General features: G+C 45.0%; 3 protein-coding genes across 3 annotated transcripts in view; 1 reads left to right on the top strand and 2 right to left on the bottom strand.

Annotated features, from left to right (window-relative positions):
- Nucleotides 1-18,337, top strand: part of LOC309564464 (uncharacterized protein) — a gene marked incomplete at both ends in the record, with an annotated part of 826,241 nt that overhangs the window by 359,572 nt on the left and 448,332 nt on the right.
- LOC309564057 (uncharacterized protein) overlaps nucleotides 1-18,337 on the bottom strand; it is a gene marked incomplete at its 5' end in the record, with an annotated part of 455,352 nt that overhangs the window by 408,879 nt on the left and 28,136 nt on the right. The window lies entirely within an intron of this gene.
- LOC309564056 (uncharacterized protein) overlaps nucleotides 15,589-18,337 on the bottom strand; it is a gene marked incomplete at its 3' end in the record, with an annotated part of 31,991 nt that continues 29,242 nt past the window's right edge. Inside the window, exon 7 of the mRNA XM_082268682.1 lies at nucleotides 15,589-16,923. Coding sequence (XP_082124808.1) covers nucleotides 15,589-16,923 — 1,335 coding nt within the window. The remainder of the gene's footprint in view (nucleotides 16,924-18,337) is intronic.

Raw genomic sequence — 18,337 nt, 5'->3', positions numbered from 1 at the left:
TATGTAAACTTTTGGAGGGGATGATAAGGGACTATATCGTAGAGTATGCTAAAGACAACAACATCATCAGTAGTAACCAGCACGGGTTTACAAATGGGCGTTCTTGTCAAACCAATCTCTTAGCATTCTACGAGGAAGTGAGCTGTGAGCTAGATAGGGGGAGACCAGTGGATGTGGTGTACTTGGATTTCGCTAAGGCGTTTGATACAGTTCCCCACAAGCGCTTAATTTATAAAATAAGGTCTGCAGGTATCGACAGCAGGGTTTGCTCTTGGATACGGAACTGGCTAAAAGGCCGTGTCCAAAGGGTAGTAATAAACAGCGCATACTCAGACTGGTCTGAGGTAGTAAGCGGGGTGCCCCAGGGCTCAGTCCTGGGACCAACCTTGTTCAATTTATTCATAAACAGCATTGAGGAAGGGATCAGTAGTTCGTTATCAGTTTTTGCAGATGACACAAAATTGGCCAGGGCAATAACTGCACAGCATGAAGCAGATATCCTACAGAATGACCTGGACAAAATTACGGAGTGGGCAACGACATGGCAAATGAGGTTTAATGTGGAGAAGTGTAAGGTTTTGCACTTGGGGACCAAAAACATAAAAACACAATACACTTTAGGGGGGGAACCCTTGGGGGAATCAAAAATGGAGAAAGATCTGGGAGTCTTAGTTGATGATAGATTAGGCAACAGCATGCAATGCCAAGCGGCAGCTTCCAAAGCCAGCAGAATATTAGCATGCATAAAGAAAGGGATGTATTCCAGAGATAAGACTATAATCCTTCCACTTTATAAAACTCTGGTCCGACCGCATCTGGAGTATTCTGTCCAGTTCTGGTCGCCAGTCCTCAGGAGGGATGTGTTGGAGCTGGAGAAAGTCCAGAGAAGGGCAACTAAACTGATTAGGGGGTTGGAGGACCTTACCTATGAAGAGCGGCTGCAATCGCTCGATTTATTTTCCCTGGAGAAAAGACGTCTGAGAGGGGACATGATAGCAATTTATAAATATCTTAATGGGGATCTCAGCTTAGAAGAAAAGCTGTTCATTCGAAGGAATTGCATGAGGACTCGAGGACATACAATGCGATTAGAGGAGAAGCGTTTTAACCTCAGGCAACGTGGGGGGTTCTTTACTGTTAGGGCTACAAGATTGTGGAATTGTCTACCACAAGAGGTGGTTTCTGCGGGTAGTATGGTGACTTTCAAAAGACTCTTAGACTTACATCTCAAGGATCAGGAGATTGAGGGCTATGTTAGATGATTACAGTCACACACACCTACACATGTTGAACTGGATGGACTATTGTCTTTATTCAACCTCACCTACTATGTAACTATGTAACTATGTAACCTGGGGTATATTTACCCCTTACGCATTCCTGTGTGGGGAGGTATCTAAGGGGGGCTTCCAGATTTCATTAAGACTCCCCACCAAGAGACCCCCACTGGGCCAGGGTTGTGGGGAAGAGGCCCTTTGTATGAGTGTATGTGGCCTGGCATGGTTCAAGGGGGTGAGCACATGTTCACCTCCCCTGTTCCTGGACTTTTAGCCTTCATGCTTCCAGATTCCATTAAGGCTCCCCACCAAGAAACCCCCACTGGGCTACGGTTGTGGGAAGAGGCCCTTTGTAAGATACACTCCCCATGTTGAGTGTATGTGGCCTGGCATGGTTCAAGGGGGTGGGCACATGCGCACCTCTCCCGTTTCTGGTCTTCCAACCTGCATGCTTCCAGGTTCAATTAAGCCTCCCTACCTAGACACCCCCCACTGGGCTAAGGTTGTGGGGAAGAGGCCCTTTGTAAGATACACTCCCCATGATGAGTGTATGTGGCCTGGCATGGTTCAGGGGGTGGGCAAATGCGCACCTCCCCCATTTCTGGTCTTGCAGCCTGCATGCTTCCGGATTCCATTAAGCCTCCCCACCAAGAAACCCCCACTGGGCCACGGTTGTGGGGAAGAGGCCCTTTGTAAGATACAATCCCCATGTTGAGTGTATGTGGCCGGGCTTGGTTCAAGTGGGTGGGCACATGCTCGACTCCCCTGTTCCTGGCCTTCCAGCCTGCATGCTTGTGGATTCACTTAAGCCTCCCCACCAAGAAACCCCCACTGGGCCAGGGTTGTGGGGAAGAGTGCCTTTGTAAGGTGCACTCTCCATGTTGAGAGTATGTGGTCTGGAATGGTTCAAGGGGGGTGGGCACATGCTTGCCTCCCCTGTTCCTGACCTTCCAGCCTGCATGCTCGGATAAGGGTCTGGTATGGAATTTGGAGAGGATCCCATGCTATTTTTTTGGAGATTTCCCCCTTGACATTCATACTAGACCCCCATCAAGGATAAGGGTCCGATATGTATTTTTTACGCACTATTTATTTATTTATTTATTTTTTTGGTGGAAGTGCCCTGTCAAAGTCTATAGTAGACCCTTATTTTAGATAAGGGTCCGGTATAGATCAAAGAATCCCAGACGGCTTTGCTTACAAACTGGACTGAAACCAGGTACATTTAGTTCCTCACTGTCGTTTTACTATCGCCAGCTCTGATACACTGCCATCATGGCTCTCAGACCCCCCCCCAATGGACATAGGCACACCTTGTGATGTCTGCAGCTTCTGACTCTACATTTCGGTCTGTTGGTGCTTCATACAACATATCTGTCTCCAAATAGCTTTTTTACTGATATTTAAAAAAATGAAAATTATTTTACAACTACTACACTACTTCTGTTTGTCAGAGCGGGCCAAGTACAGGTTTGTAGGAAAACCTAAGTAACCTGATCTACATGTCCCAATCTCCGGGGGGGCAGCCTGCTTATAAACCCCTTATATACCCATCCTAATATTGTACAACTAATACAGTCCAGATAATTCTCCACTATCCATCTACAGAGAAACCCGCATTGATCACATGACCACATCACTGACGATGGAGGAGGACCGAAGTCACATGACTGAGAGGATACTAAACCTCACCCTGGAGATCATCTACCTGCTGACCGGAGAGGTGAGGAGGATTCTGGGAGGTCACATGACATCTCACTTACCTCTATTAATAAAACACAGACCTGACCGGAGAGGTGAGGAGGATTCTGGGATACTAACATGATATTCCTATTGGTTCTCCAATACAGAGATTTCCTCTTCTGAAGTCAGGTGATCCTATGACCATCACAGTGCCTCCATGTGACTCCCTAAAACCTGAGAGACACAACATGCAGAAGATTCTAGAAATCACCAAGAAGATGATGGAGCTGCTGACAGGAGAGGTGAGCGGTGCTGGGAATTCTGGGACATTATCCAGTAACAGACAAGGGATGTGTTCGTTACAATGATGTTTTATTATATATGCAGAGTGGAAACCTCGGGGATGATAAAATTGCTCTTAAAGAAGAGTATAAAGAAGAGGATGAGGAGTATGGAGTGATTGAGGATTCAGAAGGAGACAAGGATATGATGGAGCCACCTAATACCAGGAACCCACCAGAGAGATGTCCCCGTCCTCTGTATTCCAGGGATTCCACACAGGAATGTCACACCATCCCTCACCATCATCAGGTAGATGAGGAACAATCACTGATAGTATCATTAGGATCTGTACATTATCTGCATTGTTACCATTGATGTCATTTTTATTATATATTCAGAGTGGAAACCTGAGAGATTCTAAAGTTGAGGTGGAAGCAAAAGAAGAAGAGACGTATGTGAGGGATGATCAGCAGTCTATGGAGGAGGATGGAATAACGGGGACATTTATAGAGGAGGACACTCCTACAGAGATCAGCACAGGTGGGTCTCTAACACTAAATACATTCCTCCACCCATACTGCTCACTGATTGGTCCAGAGTAGGGCAGGGACTGGGTGATATCAGCCTGTAATCCCCTGGTCACTTTCCTGAGCTGTGTTCCCCATCCTGTATTCCTGTATTTCTCTCGGATAATCTTCCTTTTCTGTGCTGCAGACACAATTTATGTCTCTAGACTGGATTTATGGAGATTCTGGGGTTCAGCTGGCAGTAAAATGTTGATTTTCACCATAGGTGTTGCTCAGCCTAGGCACCTGGGGTATGTACCTTGGGTCTTCTGCCCCATGCCCGGGTCTAGCAAGATCTTTGACAGAGCAATTCTACCTACTACTTAACTCAAGTATACATTTAATCTACCACTGAATACTGAATTCAAAAGAGTCCTGGAACTGTATCATTTATATTGTACATTACATACTCCTGACCCCTACACTATATACTCTATGTTGTACATTACATACTCCTGACCCCTGCACTATATACTCTGCACTATATACTCTATGTTGTACATTACATACTCCTGGCCCCTGCACTATATACTCTGCACTATATACTCTATGTTGTACATTACATACTCCTGACCCCTGCACTATATACTCTATGTTGTACATTACATACTACTGACCCCTGCACTATATACTCTATGTTGTACATTACATACTACTGACCCCTGCACTATATACTCTATGTTGTACATTACATACTCCTGACCCCTGCACTATATACTCTATGTTGTACATTACATACTCCTAACTTCTGCTCTCTCCCCTCTACCCACTGCTATATATACACATAATATGGATTCTCTTTTATTACACCCATTTCCTACCAGCTGGACATTTTAAATCTGATGATCTGATTGGAGGACAGACTTTTACATGTTGATAATAATGTGATAACATCCTCCAACTTTGGAACCTTAAACAGAAAGTGATAATGAGGGAAGAGTCAGTAACCCAATGATGGTGATCTTCAGGATCAGTCCAGTCTTCATCTTGGTTGTTCTCCCCCCATCCTCACTCTCTGACCTCTGGTGGGGCTCAGCCCCGCTGTTATTCATGACTAAATCATGGACTAAATAAGGAAGTGCGGGACTTCTTTTGTTGGAAAGATGGCAATGAGGGGGAGGGGACACTCATCCTATAATCCCCTCATCACTGTCACTTCTATAAAAGACAGTTCTCGTTGTTTCCAATGAAGAAAGAAATGAACTGGTAGGAGATCAGAGGACCCATTTACTAGTTACCTAGAGGGGGGAATTGTAAGATCCTCAGAGACAAAGCTGTCTGATGTGGGCGGAGTCCTGGTTTAGGGGAACCAATCTGCTGATGTCTAGTAATAATCTTTGTATTTCTATTTTAGTAGATGGACGGGAGATGAGGAAAACCTCAGAGGATTGTCTCACTTTGTCTCCAGACTGTAAAGTAGAAGATGAGGACATCACACAGTATAGTCCAGGAGAAAACCCGGCTACCTCCAATGTCCATCCGGCACCACACAGTGTAGATGGACCATCGTATTCCTCTTATCCTGAGGAACCTCCGACTGTGAGGGACGGTGCCGGACCATCGTATTCCTCTTATCCTGAGGAACCTCAGACTGTGAGGGACAGTGCCGGACCATCGTATTCCTCTTATCCTGAGGAACCTCAGACTGTGAGGGACAGTGCCGGACCATCGTATTCCTCTTATCCTGAGGAACTTCAGACTGTGAGGGACGGTGCCGGGCTATGGTATTCCTTTTATCATGAGGAACTTCAGACTGTGAGGAACGGTGCTGTCCTTCCAACAGATAAGAGGCTTTCCTGTCCTGAGTGTGGGAAGTGTTTCCGTTTTCCATCCGATCTTAATAGGCATAAAAGATCTCACACAGGTGAGAAGCCGTATTCCTGTCCTGAGTGCGGGAAATGTTTTTCACAGAATTCCCATCTTTCTAGCCATCAGAGATCGCACACAGCAGAGAAATTACTTTCCTGTTCTGAGTGTGGGAAATGTTTCTCATTTAAGGGCAGTCTCACCATACATCAGAGATTGCACACGGGGGAGAAGCCGTATACCTGTTCTGAGTGCGGAAAATGTTTTGTACAAAAATCAGATCTTGTCAAACATCAGCGATCTCACACAGGGGAGAAGCCGTATTCCTGTCCTGAGTGTGGGAAATGTTTTTCAGATAAGTCCAGTCTGTGCAGACATCAGAGATCTCACAGAAGGAAGGAGAAATGTTCCTGACCTGATTGAGGGAAATGTTCCTCACTGAAGTCCTGTCTTCCTGTACATCAGGGGTCCCACACAACCCTGGAGGTGTATTAGTGCCTTGAGTGTGGGAAATGTCTTCTATATGAATGTTGGTGGACATGTGGGGAAGAAGCACACCCTGATATACACCTCAGATATACTCCATGGCTGATCTTCATCATGTAAGAAACCCTTCATAAGGAGATCAGAGATCACCAAAGACATGGATGAAGTGTTGTCCCGTGTTGGCCATTGATAGCAGGAGAAAAATAGAAATGGATTCCTTACCTTTCATTGGCTGAGTACATTTTGTGGTATAAAGTCTTGCATGAGGTTTGTTTTCTCAAGTCGTCTTCCAGGACAGCCCATGAGACATAGGACTCTTCCCACCAGGACAAGAAACATGTTAACACCACCATTTAAACGATGGTCCTGTAGGCCTCCCCTTCAGTTTTGTTTCTCTTGGACGGTGGGGTAAACATGTTTCCTGGAACCTCTGCGATCCCTGAGTCTCATAGGCTGTGCTCCTGATACTTAGCAGGGAAATTGTGCTTACCTTCACCTGCCCAGAGCGATGCCTCCTCCTGGGGGTAGCTGCTAATCACAAGTCCTCTGTGTCAAGGGATGTCCAGGACCGCTGCGAATGTTCACAGGTCCCCGGTCCAGGAGTTGGATCTCATTGCCTGGGAAGTTAGCGTCCCCGACGGTAGCCTGGCTTGCCATGTCGGGGAAAGGCTGCTGATCGCCACTTCTCGGGCACTTGGAGGGACGGAGCCTCTGTGCTTCAAGCTGGTTAAGGGGAACTGGTGGGCGTGTCACTTCTGGCTCAGCTGACATCATAAATAGGTGCCAGAGACGCTGGTTCCTGTCTCCACAAGGAGTTTGTGGGGACCCAGCAGAGGATGTGGCGATCCTCACAAAGTACAGGATTGATTCCTCTGCAGTACAGGCTCTGGTGCCAGCACCTCACAGGTAAGCCTGGGGATCTGGTGTCCCTCTTGCATATCCTGTGGGGGTTTTTTCCTCTCCCATGGGCTTAGTGGGGTTCTGGTTCCCATGGGCTTAGTGGGGTTCTGGCAAGAGGGCACCTTTCCTCTCCCGTGGGGTTCTGGTGAGGGGGCACCTTTCCTCTCCCATGGGCTTAGTGAGGTTCTAGTGAGGGGGCACCTTTCCTCTCCCATGGGCTTAGTGGGGTTCTGGTGAGGGGGCACCTTTTCTCTCCCGTGGGGTTCTGGGGAGGAGGCACCTTTCCTCTCCCATGGGCTTAGTTGGGTTCTGGTAAGGGGGCACCTTTCCTCTCCCATGGGCTTAGTGGGGTTCTGGCGAGAGGGCACCTTTCCTCTCCCGTGGGGTTCTGGTGAGGGGGCACCTTTCCTCTCCCATGGGCTTAGTGAGGTTCTGGTGAGGGGGCACCTTTCCTCTCCCATGGGCTTAGTGGGGTTCTGGCGAGAGGGTACCCTTTCCTCTCCCATGGGCTTAGTGGGGTTCTGGTGGGGAGGCACCTTTCCTCTCCCATGGGCTTAGTGGGGTTCTGGTGAAGGGGCACCTTTCCTCTCCCATGGGCTTAGTGGGGTTTTGATAAGGGGGCACCCTTCCCCCTTCCCCCCCCCCCCCCCGCAGTGTGCAGAAAGCGAAGATCCAGTGGAGAAGACTAGGTCTCACCATTCTTCCCAGGAAGATTTAGGATTAGAGGCAGAGCCTAAGATAAGCCAATCCGTCAGGGGCTCTAGGAACAAACGTCGAGCCCTACTTTTTCAAAAATGATGGACTTTGTAGGCACAACATGAGGCAGTCAATAAAAAATGCAGTGAGGGGAAAAAATTATTTGACCCCCTGCTGATTTTGTACGTTTGCCCACTGACAAAGAAATGATCAGTCTATAATTATATTGGTCGGTTTATTTTACCAGTAAGAGACAGAATAACAACAAAAAATATCCAGAAAAACGCATTTCAAAAAAGTTATCAATTGATTTGCATTTTAATGAGTGAAATAAGTATTTGATCCCCGATCAATCAGCAAGATTTCTGGCTCCCAGGTGTCTTCTATACAGGTGACAAGCTGAGATTAGGAGGACTCTCTTAAAGGGAGTGCTCCTAATCTCAGCTTGTTACCTGTATAGAAGACACCTGTCCACAGAAACAACCAATTAGATTCCAATCTCTCCACCACGGCCAAGGCCAAATAGCTGTCCAAGGATGTCAGGGAGAAGATTGTAGACCTACACAAGGCTGGAATGGACTACAAGATCATCGCTGAGCAGCTTGGTGAGAGGGTGACAACAGTTGGTTGGAAGAAACGCAAAATAACTGTCAATCAATAGACGCTGCTGAGGACGTCTATGACGAAACGCGTACAGCGTAGTTGCGTCACTTCCTGATTCGGGACCTTCGTGGAACGTACTTCGTTCCCAGAGCTACAACCATTTGCATTCTGCCTGCACGGTCCCCCCTGTTTTGGATGTTTTTATGCGAGTTATCCACTATAAAATACCTAACTTTGTGAAACCTTTAATAAATTTCCATTACGGTATCACACTATGTGTCCCCCCCTTGTTCATTTGCATACATATTACTGCTGGAGTACCGACCAGGAAGCATACTGAATGCTGAGGAACAATACATACCCCCCTACCCACCTTGGTATCGAGATGTACAGACGTAGGAGCAGTACCTAGGACACTAGAGTCACTATTATACAGTGCCTTGCGAAAGTATTCAGCCCCCTTGAACTTTTCGACCTTTTGCCACATTTCAGGCTTCAAACATAAAGATATAAAGCTGTAATTTTTTTGTGAAGAATCAACAACAAGTGGGACACAATCATGAAGTGGAACAAAATTTATTGGATATTTCAAACTTTTTTAACAAATTAAAAAACTGAAAATTTGGGCGTGCAAAATGATTCAGCCCCCTTAAGTTAATACTTTGTAGCACCACCTTTTGCTGCGATTACAGCTGTAAGTTGCTTGGGGTATGTCTCTATCAGTTTTGCACATTGAGAGACTGAAATTTTTGCCCATTCCTCCTTGCAAAACAGCTCGAGCTCAGTGAGGTTGGATGGAGAGCGTTTGTGAACAGCAGTTTTCAGTTCTTTCCACAGATTCTCGATTGGATTCAGGTCTGGACTTTGACTTGGCCATTCTAACACCTGGATATGTTTATTTGTGAACCATTCCATTGTAGATTTTGCTTTATGTTTTGGATCATTGTCTTGTTGGAAGACAAATCTCTGCCCCAGTCTCAGGTCTTTTGCAGACTCCATCAGGTTTTCTTCCAGAATGGTCCTGTATTTGGCTCCATCCATCTTCCCATCAATTTTAACCATCTTCTCAGTCCCTGCTGAAGAAAAGCAGGCCCAAACCATGATGCTGCCACCACCATGTATGACAGTGGGGATGGTGTGTTCAGGGTGATGAGCTGTGTTGCTTTTACACCAAACATAACGTTTTGCATTGTTGCCAAAAAGTTCGATTTTGGTTTCATCTGAGCAGAGCACCTTCTTCCACATGTTTGGTGTCTCCCAGGTGGCTTGTGGCAAACTTTAAACGAAACTTTTTATGGATATCTTTAGGAAATGGCTTTCTTCTTGCCACTCTTCCATAAAGGCCAGATTTGTGCAGTATACGACTGATTGTTGTCCTATGGACAGAGTCTCCTACCTCAGCTGTAGATCTCTGCAGTTCATCCAGAGTGATCATGGGCCTCTTGGCTGCATCTCTGATCAGTCTTCTCCTTGTATGAGCTGAAAGTTTAGAGGGACGGCCAGGTCTTCGTAGATTTGCAGTGGTCTGATACTCCTTCCATTTCAATATTATCTCTTGCACAGTGCTCCTTGGGATGTTTAAAGCTTGGGAAATCTTTGTGTATCCAAATCCAGCTTTAAACTTCTCCACAACACTATCTCGGACCTGCCTGGTGTGTTCCTTGTTCTTCATGATGCTCTCTGCGCTTTAAACGGACCTCTGAGACTATCACAGTGCAGGTGCATTTATACGGAGACTTGATTACACACAGGTGGATTCTATTTATCATCATTAGTCATTTAGGTCAACATTGGATCATTCAGAGATCCTCACTGAACTTCTGGAGAGAGTTGCGAGCGCTACCGGTTAAGATCCCAAGTGCCTTCTTTAAAGCAATACACTCTCTGTTTGTGAATTATATTTGGAATTACAAAAAACCACGAATAGCAAGACGATTGTTAGTATTACCAAAGAAAAAAGGGGGGCTGGCTTTTCCAGATATACGAGTATACTATCAGGCCACTCAAGTGGCCAGAGTGCTAGACTGGTGGCATCATTCGGAAAACAAGCTATGGGTACAATTAGAACAAGCACAAACAGAAGTAGATTTGAAGAGAGCGATATGGTGCTACCAGGTATTACCTAAGGAACTGAAAAATCACTCGATAATAGGAAATACATTAAGGGTGTGTAGGAATCTAGATATATACAATAAATTGACAACGAGCGAGTCCCCTTTATTCCCAATTCTGGGAAATCCACAGTTTGCACCAGGCTTAGATAAGAGACAGTTTGCGGACCTGAGGGAGAAGAAAATTGATCAGGCCTCTTCTTTTTTGATACAAAGAAAATGGCCCTCAATTAATCAATTGATTGATAGAGCGGGAATATACAATGTTCCCTTCTGGCAAGCAATTCAATTACACCACTACCTAACATCAATACCAAGACCAGAAAGCTTCTGCAGAGCATTAACGAGATTTGAACAATACTGTGTGAGGCCAGGGACCTTATTACATACACTATCAATAGCCTATGGGCTACTGACAAACCCGGAAGAACAACCGGAATTAACGTGGCCGGGAAAATGGGGTAGAGATCTCGGATGCAATCTAACAAGTGAACAGGTCCAAAGGATATTAAGATTTACCTTTAAACCATCTGGGTGTGTCAGAACCCAAGAACTGAATTTTAAGCTCATAACGAGATGGTATATTACACCTAAGAAAATTCACAGATGGTTCCCGAGGGAATCAGGTGTATGCTGGAGATGCAAAAAAGAAGAAGGTACATTGTACCATATTTTTTGGACCTGTGCAGATATAAAACCATTCTGGGGGGGAGTAAAAAATATGACTCAAAAATTTACGGAATATAAAATTGAAGAAAATCCGCTCTTTTTCCTGTTGCAGGGGTCAGATATACCGGTGGGGAGATACGAAAATTCTATTATACCGTATTTAGTAAATGCAGCTAAAGCATGTATCCCAGGTAACTGGAAAAAAACACAACCCCCATCGATGGTAGAATGGATACACAGAGTAGAGGAAACTAGAAGAATGGAAGAGTTAATTGCATACTCCCAAAATAGACAGGAGAAATATAAAAAGATATGGGAAGAATGGAACTTCTTTATAATCTCGGAAGAAGGGAAAAAACTCTTAGGAAGATAGAGGTAAGGAAAAGATAAGAATATAGCGGAAGGATAAGGGGCCCTTTAGGCTGATGGCAGCGGAGCGGGGGAACTCTCCCCCCCCTTTTTTTTTTTTTTTTGGGAGGGAGGGGGGAGGGAGGGTAAGGGACAAAAAAGGAAAATAAGGAAGGAATACAAGTTAAAGTAAATGATGAAAGAGTGGAAAATGAGATTGTACTACCTGCTGAATTGTAAATGTACTTAAACTGAACTTCCTGAATAAAAATTTATATTTGAAGAACTTCTGGAGAGAGTTTGCTGCACTGAAAGTAAAGGGGCTGAATAATTTTGCACGCCCAATTTTTCAGTTTTTTATTTAACAAAGTTTGAAATAGCCAATAAATTTCGTTCCACCTCATGATTGTGTCCCACTTGTTGATTCTTCACAAATATTTACAGTTTTATATCTTTGTTTGAAGCCTGAAATGTGGCAAAAGGTCGGAAAGTTCAAGGGGGCCGAATACTTTCGCAAGGCACTGTATGTGATAGGCCCTAAAGCCTAGTGAATTACTTACGGCTGCCAGTCTACTTATGGCACTTTTCCACTGCAAGTACCCGCTTGGCTCCACTCGGCCCTGCTTGGTTTTCCACTGCATGGTACAGTGTTGGAACGGTTTAGTACAGTTTGCTTTTCCACTAAAGTAGTAAGTGGGTGGGATAACAACGATTCTCTGACCAATCAGTGGCTAGTAGTGAAAAACAGTCAAGGCTGCATGCAAAGGATTGTGGGATATGGTATCGGTACGGCCCTCTTGGAACCACAACCGGGGTGGTACCGTTTTAGCGAGCCGTACCGTTCGGTTCCATGTAGTGGAAAAGCGCCGCCGTACCGTACCATGCGGTACCATGCAGTGGAAAAGCGCAAAAGCGAGCCGAACTGTTCGGTTCCATGCAGTGGAAAAGCGCCATTAGTTACAGATATGGTAGCAGTGTATGGTATCCTGTATATAAGGAACCTCAACATATAGCTACAGTAATATAGATAGCCCAAATACAAACCCAATTCCAAAAAAGTTGGGACACTGTACAAATTGTGAGTAAAAAAAGAATGGACTAATTTACAAATCTCATAAACTTATATTTTATTCACAATATAATATAGATAACATATCAAATGTTGAAAGTGATACATTTTGAAATGTCATACCAAATATTGGCTCATTTGGATTTCATGAGAGCTACACATTCCAAAAAAGCTGGGACGGGTAGCAATAAGAGGCCAGAAAAGTTAAATGTACATATAAGGAACAGCTGGAGGACCAATTTGCAACTTATTCGGTCAATTGGCAACATGATTGGGTATAACAAGAGCCTCTCAGAGTGGCAGTGTCCCTCAGAAGTCAAGATGGGCAGAGGGTCACCAATTCCCCCAATGCTGCTGCAAAAATTACGGAGCAATATCAGAAAGGAGTTTCTCAGAGAAAAATTGCAGAGTTTGAAGTTCTCATCATCTACAGTGCATAATATCATCCAAAGATTCAGAGAATCTCGAACAATCTCTGTGTGTAAGGGTCAAGGCTGGAAAACCATACTGGATGGCGGTGATCTTCGGGCCCTTAGACGGCACTGCATCACATACAGGAATACTACTATAATGGAAATCACAACATGGGCTCAGGAATACTTCCAGAAAACATTGTCGGTGAACACAATCCACCGTGCCATTCCCCGTTGCCGGCTACAACTCTATAGGCCAATATATAAGCCATATCTAAACATGATCCAAAAGCGCAGGAGTTTTCTCTGGGCCAAGGCTCATTTATAATGGTCTGTCGCAAAGTGGAAAACTGTTCTGTGGTCAGACGAATCAAAATTTGAAGTTCTTTGTGGAAAACTGGAACGCCATGTTATCCGGACTAAAGAGGACAAGGACAACCCAAGTTGTTATCAGCGCTCAGTTCAGAAGCCTGCATCTCTGATGGTATGGGGTGGCATGAGTGCGTGTGGCATGGGCAGCTTACACATCTGGAAAGGCACCATCAATGCTGAAAGGTATATCCAAGTTCTAGAACAACATATGCTCCCATCCAGACGTCGTCTCTTTCAGGGAAAACCTTGCATTTTCCAACATGACAATGCCAGACCACATACTGCATCAATTACAACATCATGGCTGCGTAGAAGAAGGATCCGGGTACTGAAATGGCCAGCCTGCAGGCCAGACCTTTCACCCATAGAAAACATTTGGCGAATCATAAAGAGGAAGATACGACAAAGAAGACCTAAGACAGTTGAGCAACCAAAAGTCTTAATTAGACAAGAATGGGACAACATTCCTATTCCTAAACTTCAGCAACTTCTCCTCAGTCCCCAGACGTTTGCAGACTGTTATAAAAAGAAGAGGGGAGGCCATACGCCTGACCACTGCACTCTGTACCCTGGGCTGTATATGATATACTCCTGACCACTGCACTCTGTACCCTGGGCTGTATATGATATACTCCTGACCACTGCACTCTGTACCCTGGGCTGTATATGATATACTCCTGACCACTGCAATCTGTACCCTGGACTGTATATGATATACTCCTGACCACTGCACTCTGTACCCTGGGCTGTATATGATATACTCCTGACCACTACACTCTGTACCCTGGGCTGTATATGATATACTCCTGACCACTGCACTCTGTACCCTGGGCTGTATATGATATACTCCTGACCACTGCACTCTGGGCCATTATTCACAGTGAATTCCAAACTGATGACCACCGAAGGCTTAAAGCATCTACCAATGAGAAACTTATATATTTTGTCGTCATTGCACCGACACACCCAACTTTTTTTTCTCACAAATTTTTTATTATAATTTTTATTTTATTTAAGATGGCAGTCATAAAATCAAGAAACAGTAAAGGTAGAAATCTGATTGGTCAGGAAAATGACTTGTCTGGAATGTGGAGGCGGAGTCAGTATTCATTTGTGTAGAATACAATACACAATGTGTTACATTATTATAACGAAGTATTGCAGAAAAGATCACACCATAGAGAATGGGGGAAGGGCAGAAAATAAACCAGGATATTACGAGGAAATTTGTGTACAAGGAACACCTTAACAATTACCAGCATTTTATTCTCCGGGGTCTCTGCTTTCAGAAAATATATTTTTGGGGGTTGTAAGGGTTGCTGCAGCCTGGTAATAACATTGCTAGGAGGACTATTCATTGAACTGCTACAACTCCCAGTCATTATATACAGTAAACGTCTCCTGACATTTAGGCCGGGTTCCAATACACTACCAAAAGTATTGTGACGCCTGTCTTTACACACACATGAACTTTAATGGCATTCCAATCTTAGTCCGTCGGGTTCAGTATTGAGTTGGCCCATACTTTGCAGCTATAACAGCTTCAGCTCTTCTGGGAAGGCTGTCCACAAGGTTTAGGAGTGTGTCTATGGGAATGTTTTACCATTCTTCCAGAAGCGCATATGTGAGGTCAGGCACTGATGTGGACGAGAGGGTCTAGTCCCTAATTCATCCCAAAGGTGTTCTATCGGGTTGAGGTCAGGAGTCTGTGCAGGCCAGTCAAGTTCCTTCACCCTAAACTCACTCATCCATGTCTTTATGGACCTTGCTTTGTGCACTGGTGCGCAGTCATGTTGGAACAGGAAGGGGCCATCCCCAAAATCCTCCCACAAAGTTGGGAGCATGAAATTGTCCAAAATGTCTTGGTATGCTGACGCCCTAAGAGTTCCCTTAGCTGGGATTAAGGGGCCAAGCCCAACCCCTGAAAATCAACCTCCCCTTGACCAAATGTTTTGGACCAGTACACAAAGCAAGGTCGATAAAGACATGGATGAGCGAGTTTGGGGTGAAGGAACCTGACTTGCCTGTACAAAGTCCTGACCTCAACCCGATAGAACACCTTTTGAATGAATTAGAGCAGAGACTGCAAGCCAGGCCTTCTCATCCTACATTGGTGATCTCTGATCTCCTTATGAAGGGTTTATTACATGATGAAGATCAGCCATGGAGTATATCTGAGGTGTATATCAGGGCGTGCTTCTTCCCCACATGTCCACCAACATTCATATAGAAGACATTTCCCACACTCAAGGTACTAATACACCTCCAGGGTTGTGTGGGACCCCTGATGTACAGGAAGACAGGACTTCAGTGAGGAACCTTTCTCTCACTCAGGACAGTGGCTTCTCCCCTCATATGTAATCTCTGATGTGTGTAAAGATTACACTTCGTTGAAAAATATTTCCCACACTCAGAACAGGAATACGGCTTCTCCCCTGTGTGAGATCTCTGATGTATGGAGAGATGGGACTTTGTTGAAAAATATTTCCCACACTCAGAACAGGAATAGGGCTTCACCCCCGTGTGAGATCTCTGATGTATGGAAAGGGCGGACTTCGCTGAAAAATATTTCCCACACTCGGGACATAAATGTGGCTTCTCCCCTGTGTGAGATTTTTGATGTTGGGAAAGATTGGACTTCTGTGAAAAATATTTCCCGCACTCAGGACATGAATATGGCTTTTCCCCCTTGTGCAATCTCTGATGCATGGAAAGAGTGGACTTCACTGAAAAACATTTCCCACACTCAGGACAGGAATACGGCTTCTCACCTGTGTGCAATCTCTGATGTGTGTCAAGATTGGACTTACTTGAAAAACATTTCCCACACTCAGAGCAGGAATACGGCCTCTCCCCTGTGTGACATTTTTGATGTTCGGAAAGATGGGACTTATTTGAAAAAGATTTCCCACACTCTGGACAGGAATACGGCTTTTCCTTTGTGTGACACCTCTGATGTTTGAGGAGATCTGATCTTTGTACAAAACATTTCTTGCACTCAGGACAGGAATACGGCTTCTCCCCCGTATGAAATTTGTGATGTGTTTTATAATGGGATTTCTGTGAAAAACATTTCCCGCACTCTGGACAGGTATATGGTTTCTCCCCCGTGTGGGATCTTTGATGGGTGGTATAATGGGATTTCTGTGAAAAACATTTTCTGCACTCAGGACAGGAATATGGCTTTTTCCCTGTGTGAAACCTTTGATGTGTGACCAGCTCTGCTTCTTGTACAAAACATTTCTCGCACTCAGGACAGGAATACGGCTTCTCACGTGTGTGCCATCTCTGATGTGAGTCAAGATTAGACTTCCTTGAAAAACATTTCCAGCACTCAGGACAGGAATACGGCTTCTCACCTGTGTGAGTTCTTTTATGCACATTAAAATCGGATTTAAAACGGAAACACTTTCCGCACTCAGTACAGGGAAACCTCTTATCTGTTGGAAGGACGACACTGTCCCTCACAGTCTGAGGTTCCTCGGGATGAGAGGAATACGATGGTCCAGCACCGTCCCTCACAGTCTGAGGTTCCTCAGGATAAGAGGAATACGATGGTCCAGCACTGTCCCTCACAGTCTGAGGTTCCTCAGGATAAGAGGAATACGATGGTCCGGCACCGTCCCTCACAGTCTGATGTTCCTCGGGATGAGAGGAATATGATGGTCCGGCACCGTCCCTCACAGTCGGAGGTTCCTCAGGATAAGAGGAATACGATGGTCCGGCACTGTCCCTCACAGTCTGAGCTTCCTCAGGATAAGAGGAATACGATGGTCCATCTACACTGTGTGGTGCCGGATGGACATTTGAGGTAGTCGGGTTTTCTCCTGGACTATACTGTGTGATGTCCTCATCTTCTACTTTACAGTCTGGAGACAAAGTGAGACAATCCTCTGAGGTTTTCCTCATCTCCCGTCCATCTACTAAAATAGAAATACAAAGATTATCTGAGAGAAATACAGAAACACAGCTCAGGAAAGTGACCAGGGTTTTACAGGCTGATAACAACCAGTTTCCGCCCTACTCTGGACCAATCAGTGAGCAGTATGGGTGTAGCAATGGATTTAGGAGGGACAAATATGTTTTATTTGAAATTGCAAAAAAGTGAAAGAACAGGGACCATCGTACAGAACATAAGGGGGGGGGGGGGGGGCAGTCCCCACTGTAGAACAAAATTGCAATATAAATAACACACGGAGTAGGGTTATCGTAGCAATACATAGAAAACAACATCTCAGCTCGAAATGTGGGTACCACAAGCTAAAAACATGGGAGCACATAGACATCCACGGGCATTGTAATATAAGACATAGAGAGGGAATAGAGAAGAAAGAGAAAGGGAAGTGATAAAGGAAAGCTGAAGAAGAGGGAAAGCTAAGGGAGGAGAAAATAAATTACTGAGGATAAAGGTAGAGGGTACATGAATGACTTCAGATTTGGAGGAATGTATTTAGTGTTAATGACCCACCTGTGCTGATCTCTGTAGGAGTGTCCTCCTCTATAAATGTCCCCGTTATTCCATCCTCCTCCATAGACTGCTGATCATCCCTCCCATACGTCTCTTCTTCTTCTGATTTAACCTGATTTGTAGAATCTCTCAGGTTTCCACTCTGAATATATAATAAAAATGACATCAATGGTAACAATGCAGATAATGTACAGATCCTAATGATACTATCAGTGATTGTTCTTCATCTACCTGATGATGGTGAGGGATGGTGTGACCTTCCTGTGTGGAAGCCCGGGAATACAGAGGACGGGGACATCTCTCTGGTGGGTTCCCATTACTGGATCCATCTGTAGGAAACACACACACTGACTGAATACATTGTTTCTATGTGTTTATCAGATGATGGGGGATCTAGGTGGAGCCTCCGTACTGCTCTCTCCTTTACAATAAAGTCTCCTCTTACCCGGTGATGTGAGGGGCGGCTGATTCTCCATCATGACGTCCTTGTAGAGATCCTTGTGTTCTTCTAAATACTCCCACTCCTCCATGGAGAAATAGACAGTGACATCCTGACACCTTATAGAAACCTGACACACACAATGATAC

This window comes from Pelophylax lessonae (genome assembly GCF_965119305.1).
Source record: "Pelophylax lessonae genome assembly, chromosome: 9".
Classification (NCBI taxonomy): Eukaryota; Metazoa; Chordata; class Amphibia; order Anura; family Ranidae; genus Pelophylax; species Pelophylax lessonae.
Note: the sequence above shows the minus strand (reverse complement) of the source record. Positions and strands in the feature narration are given on the sequence as shown.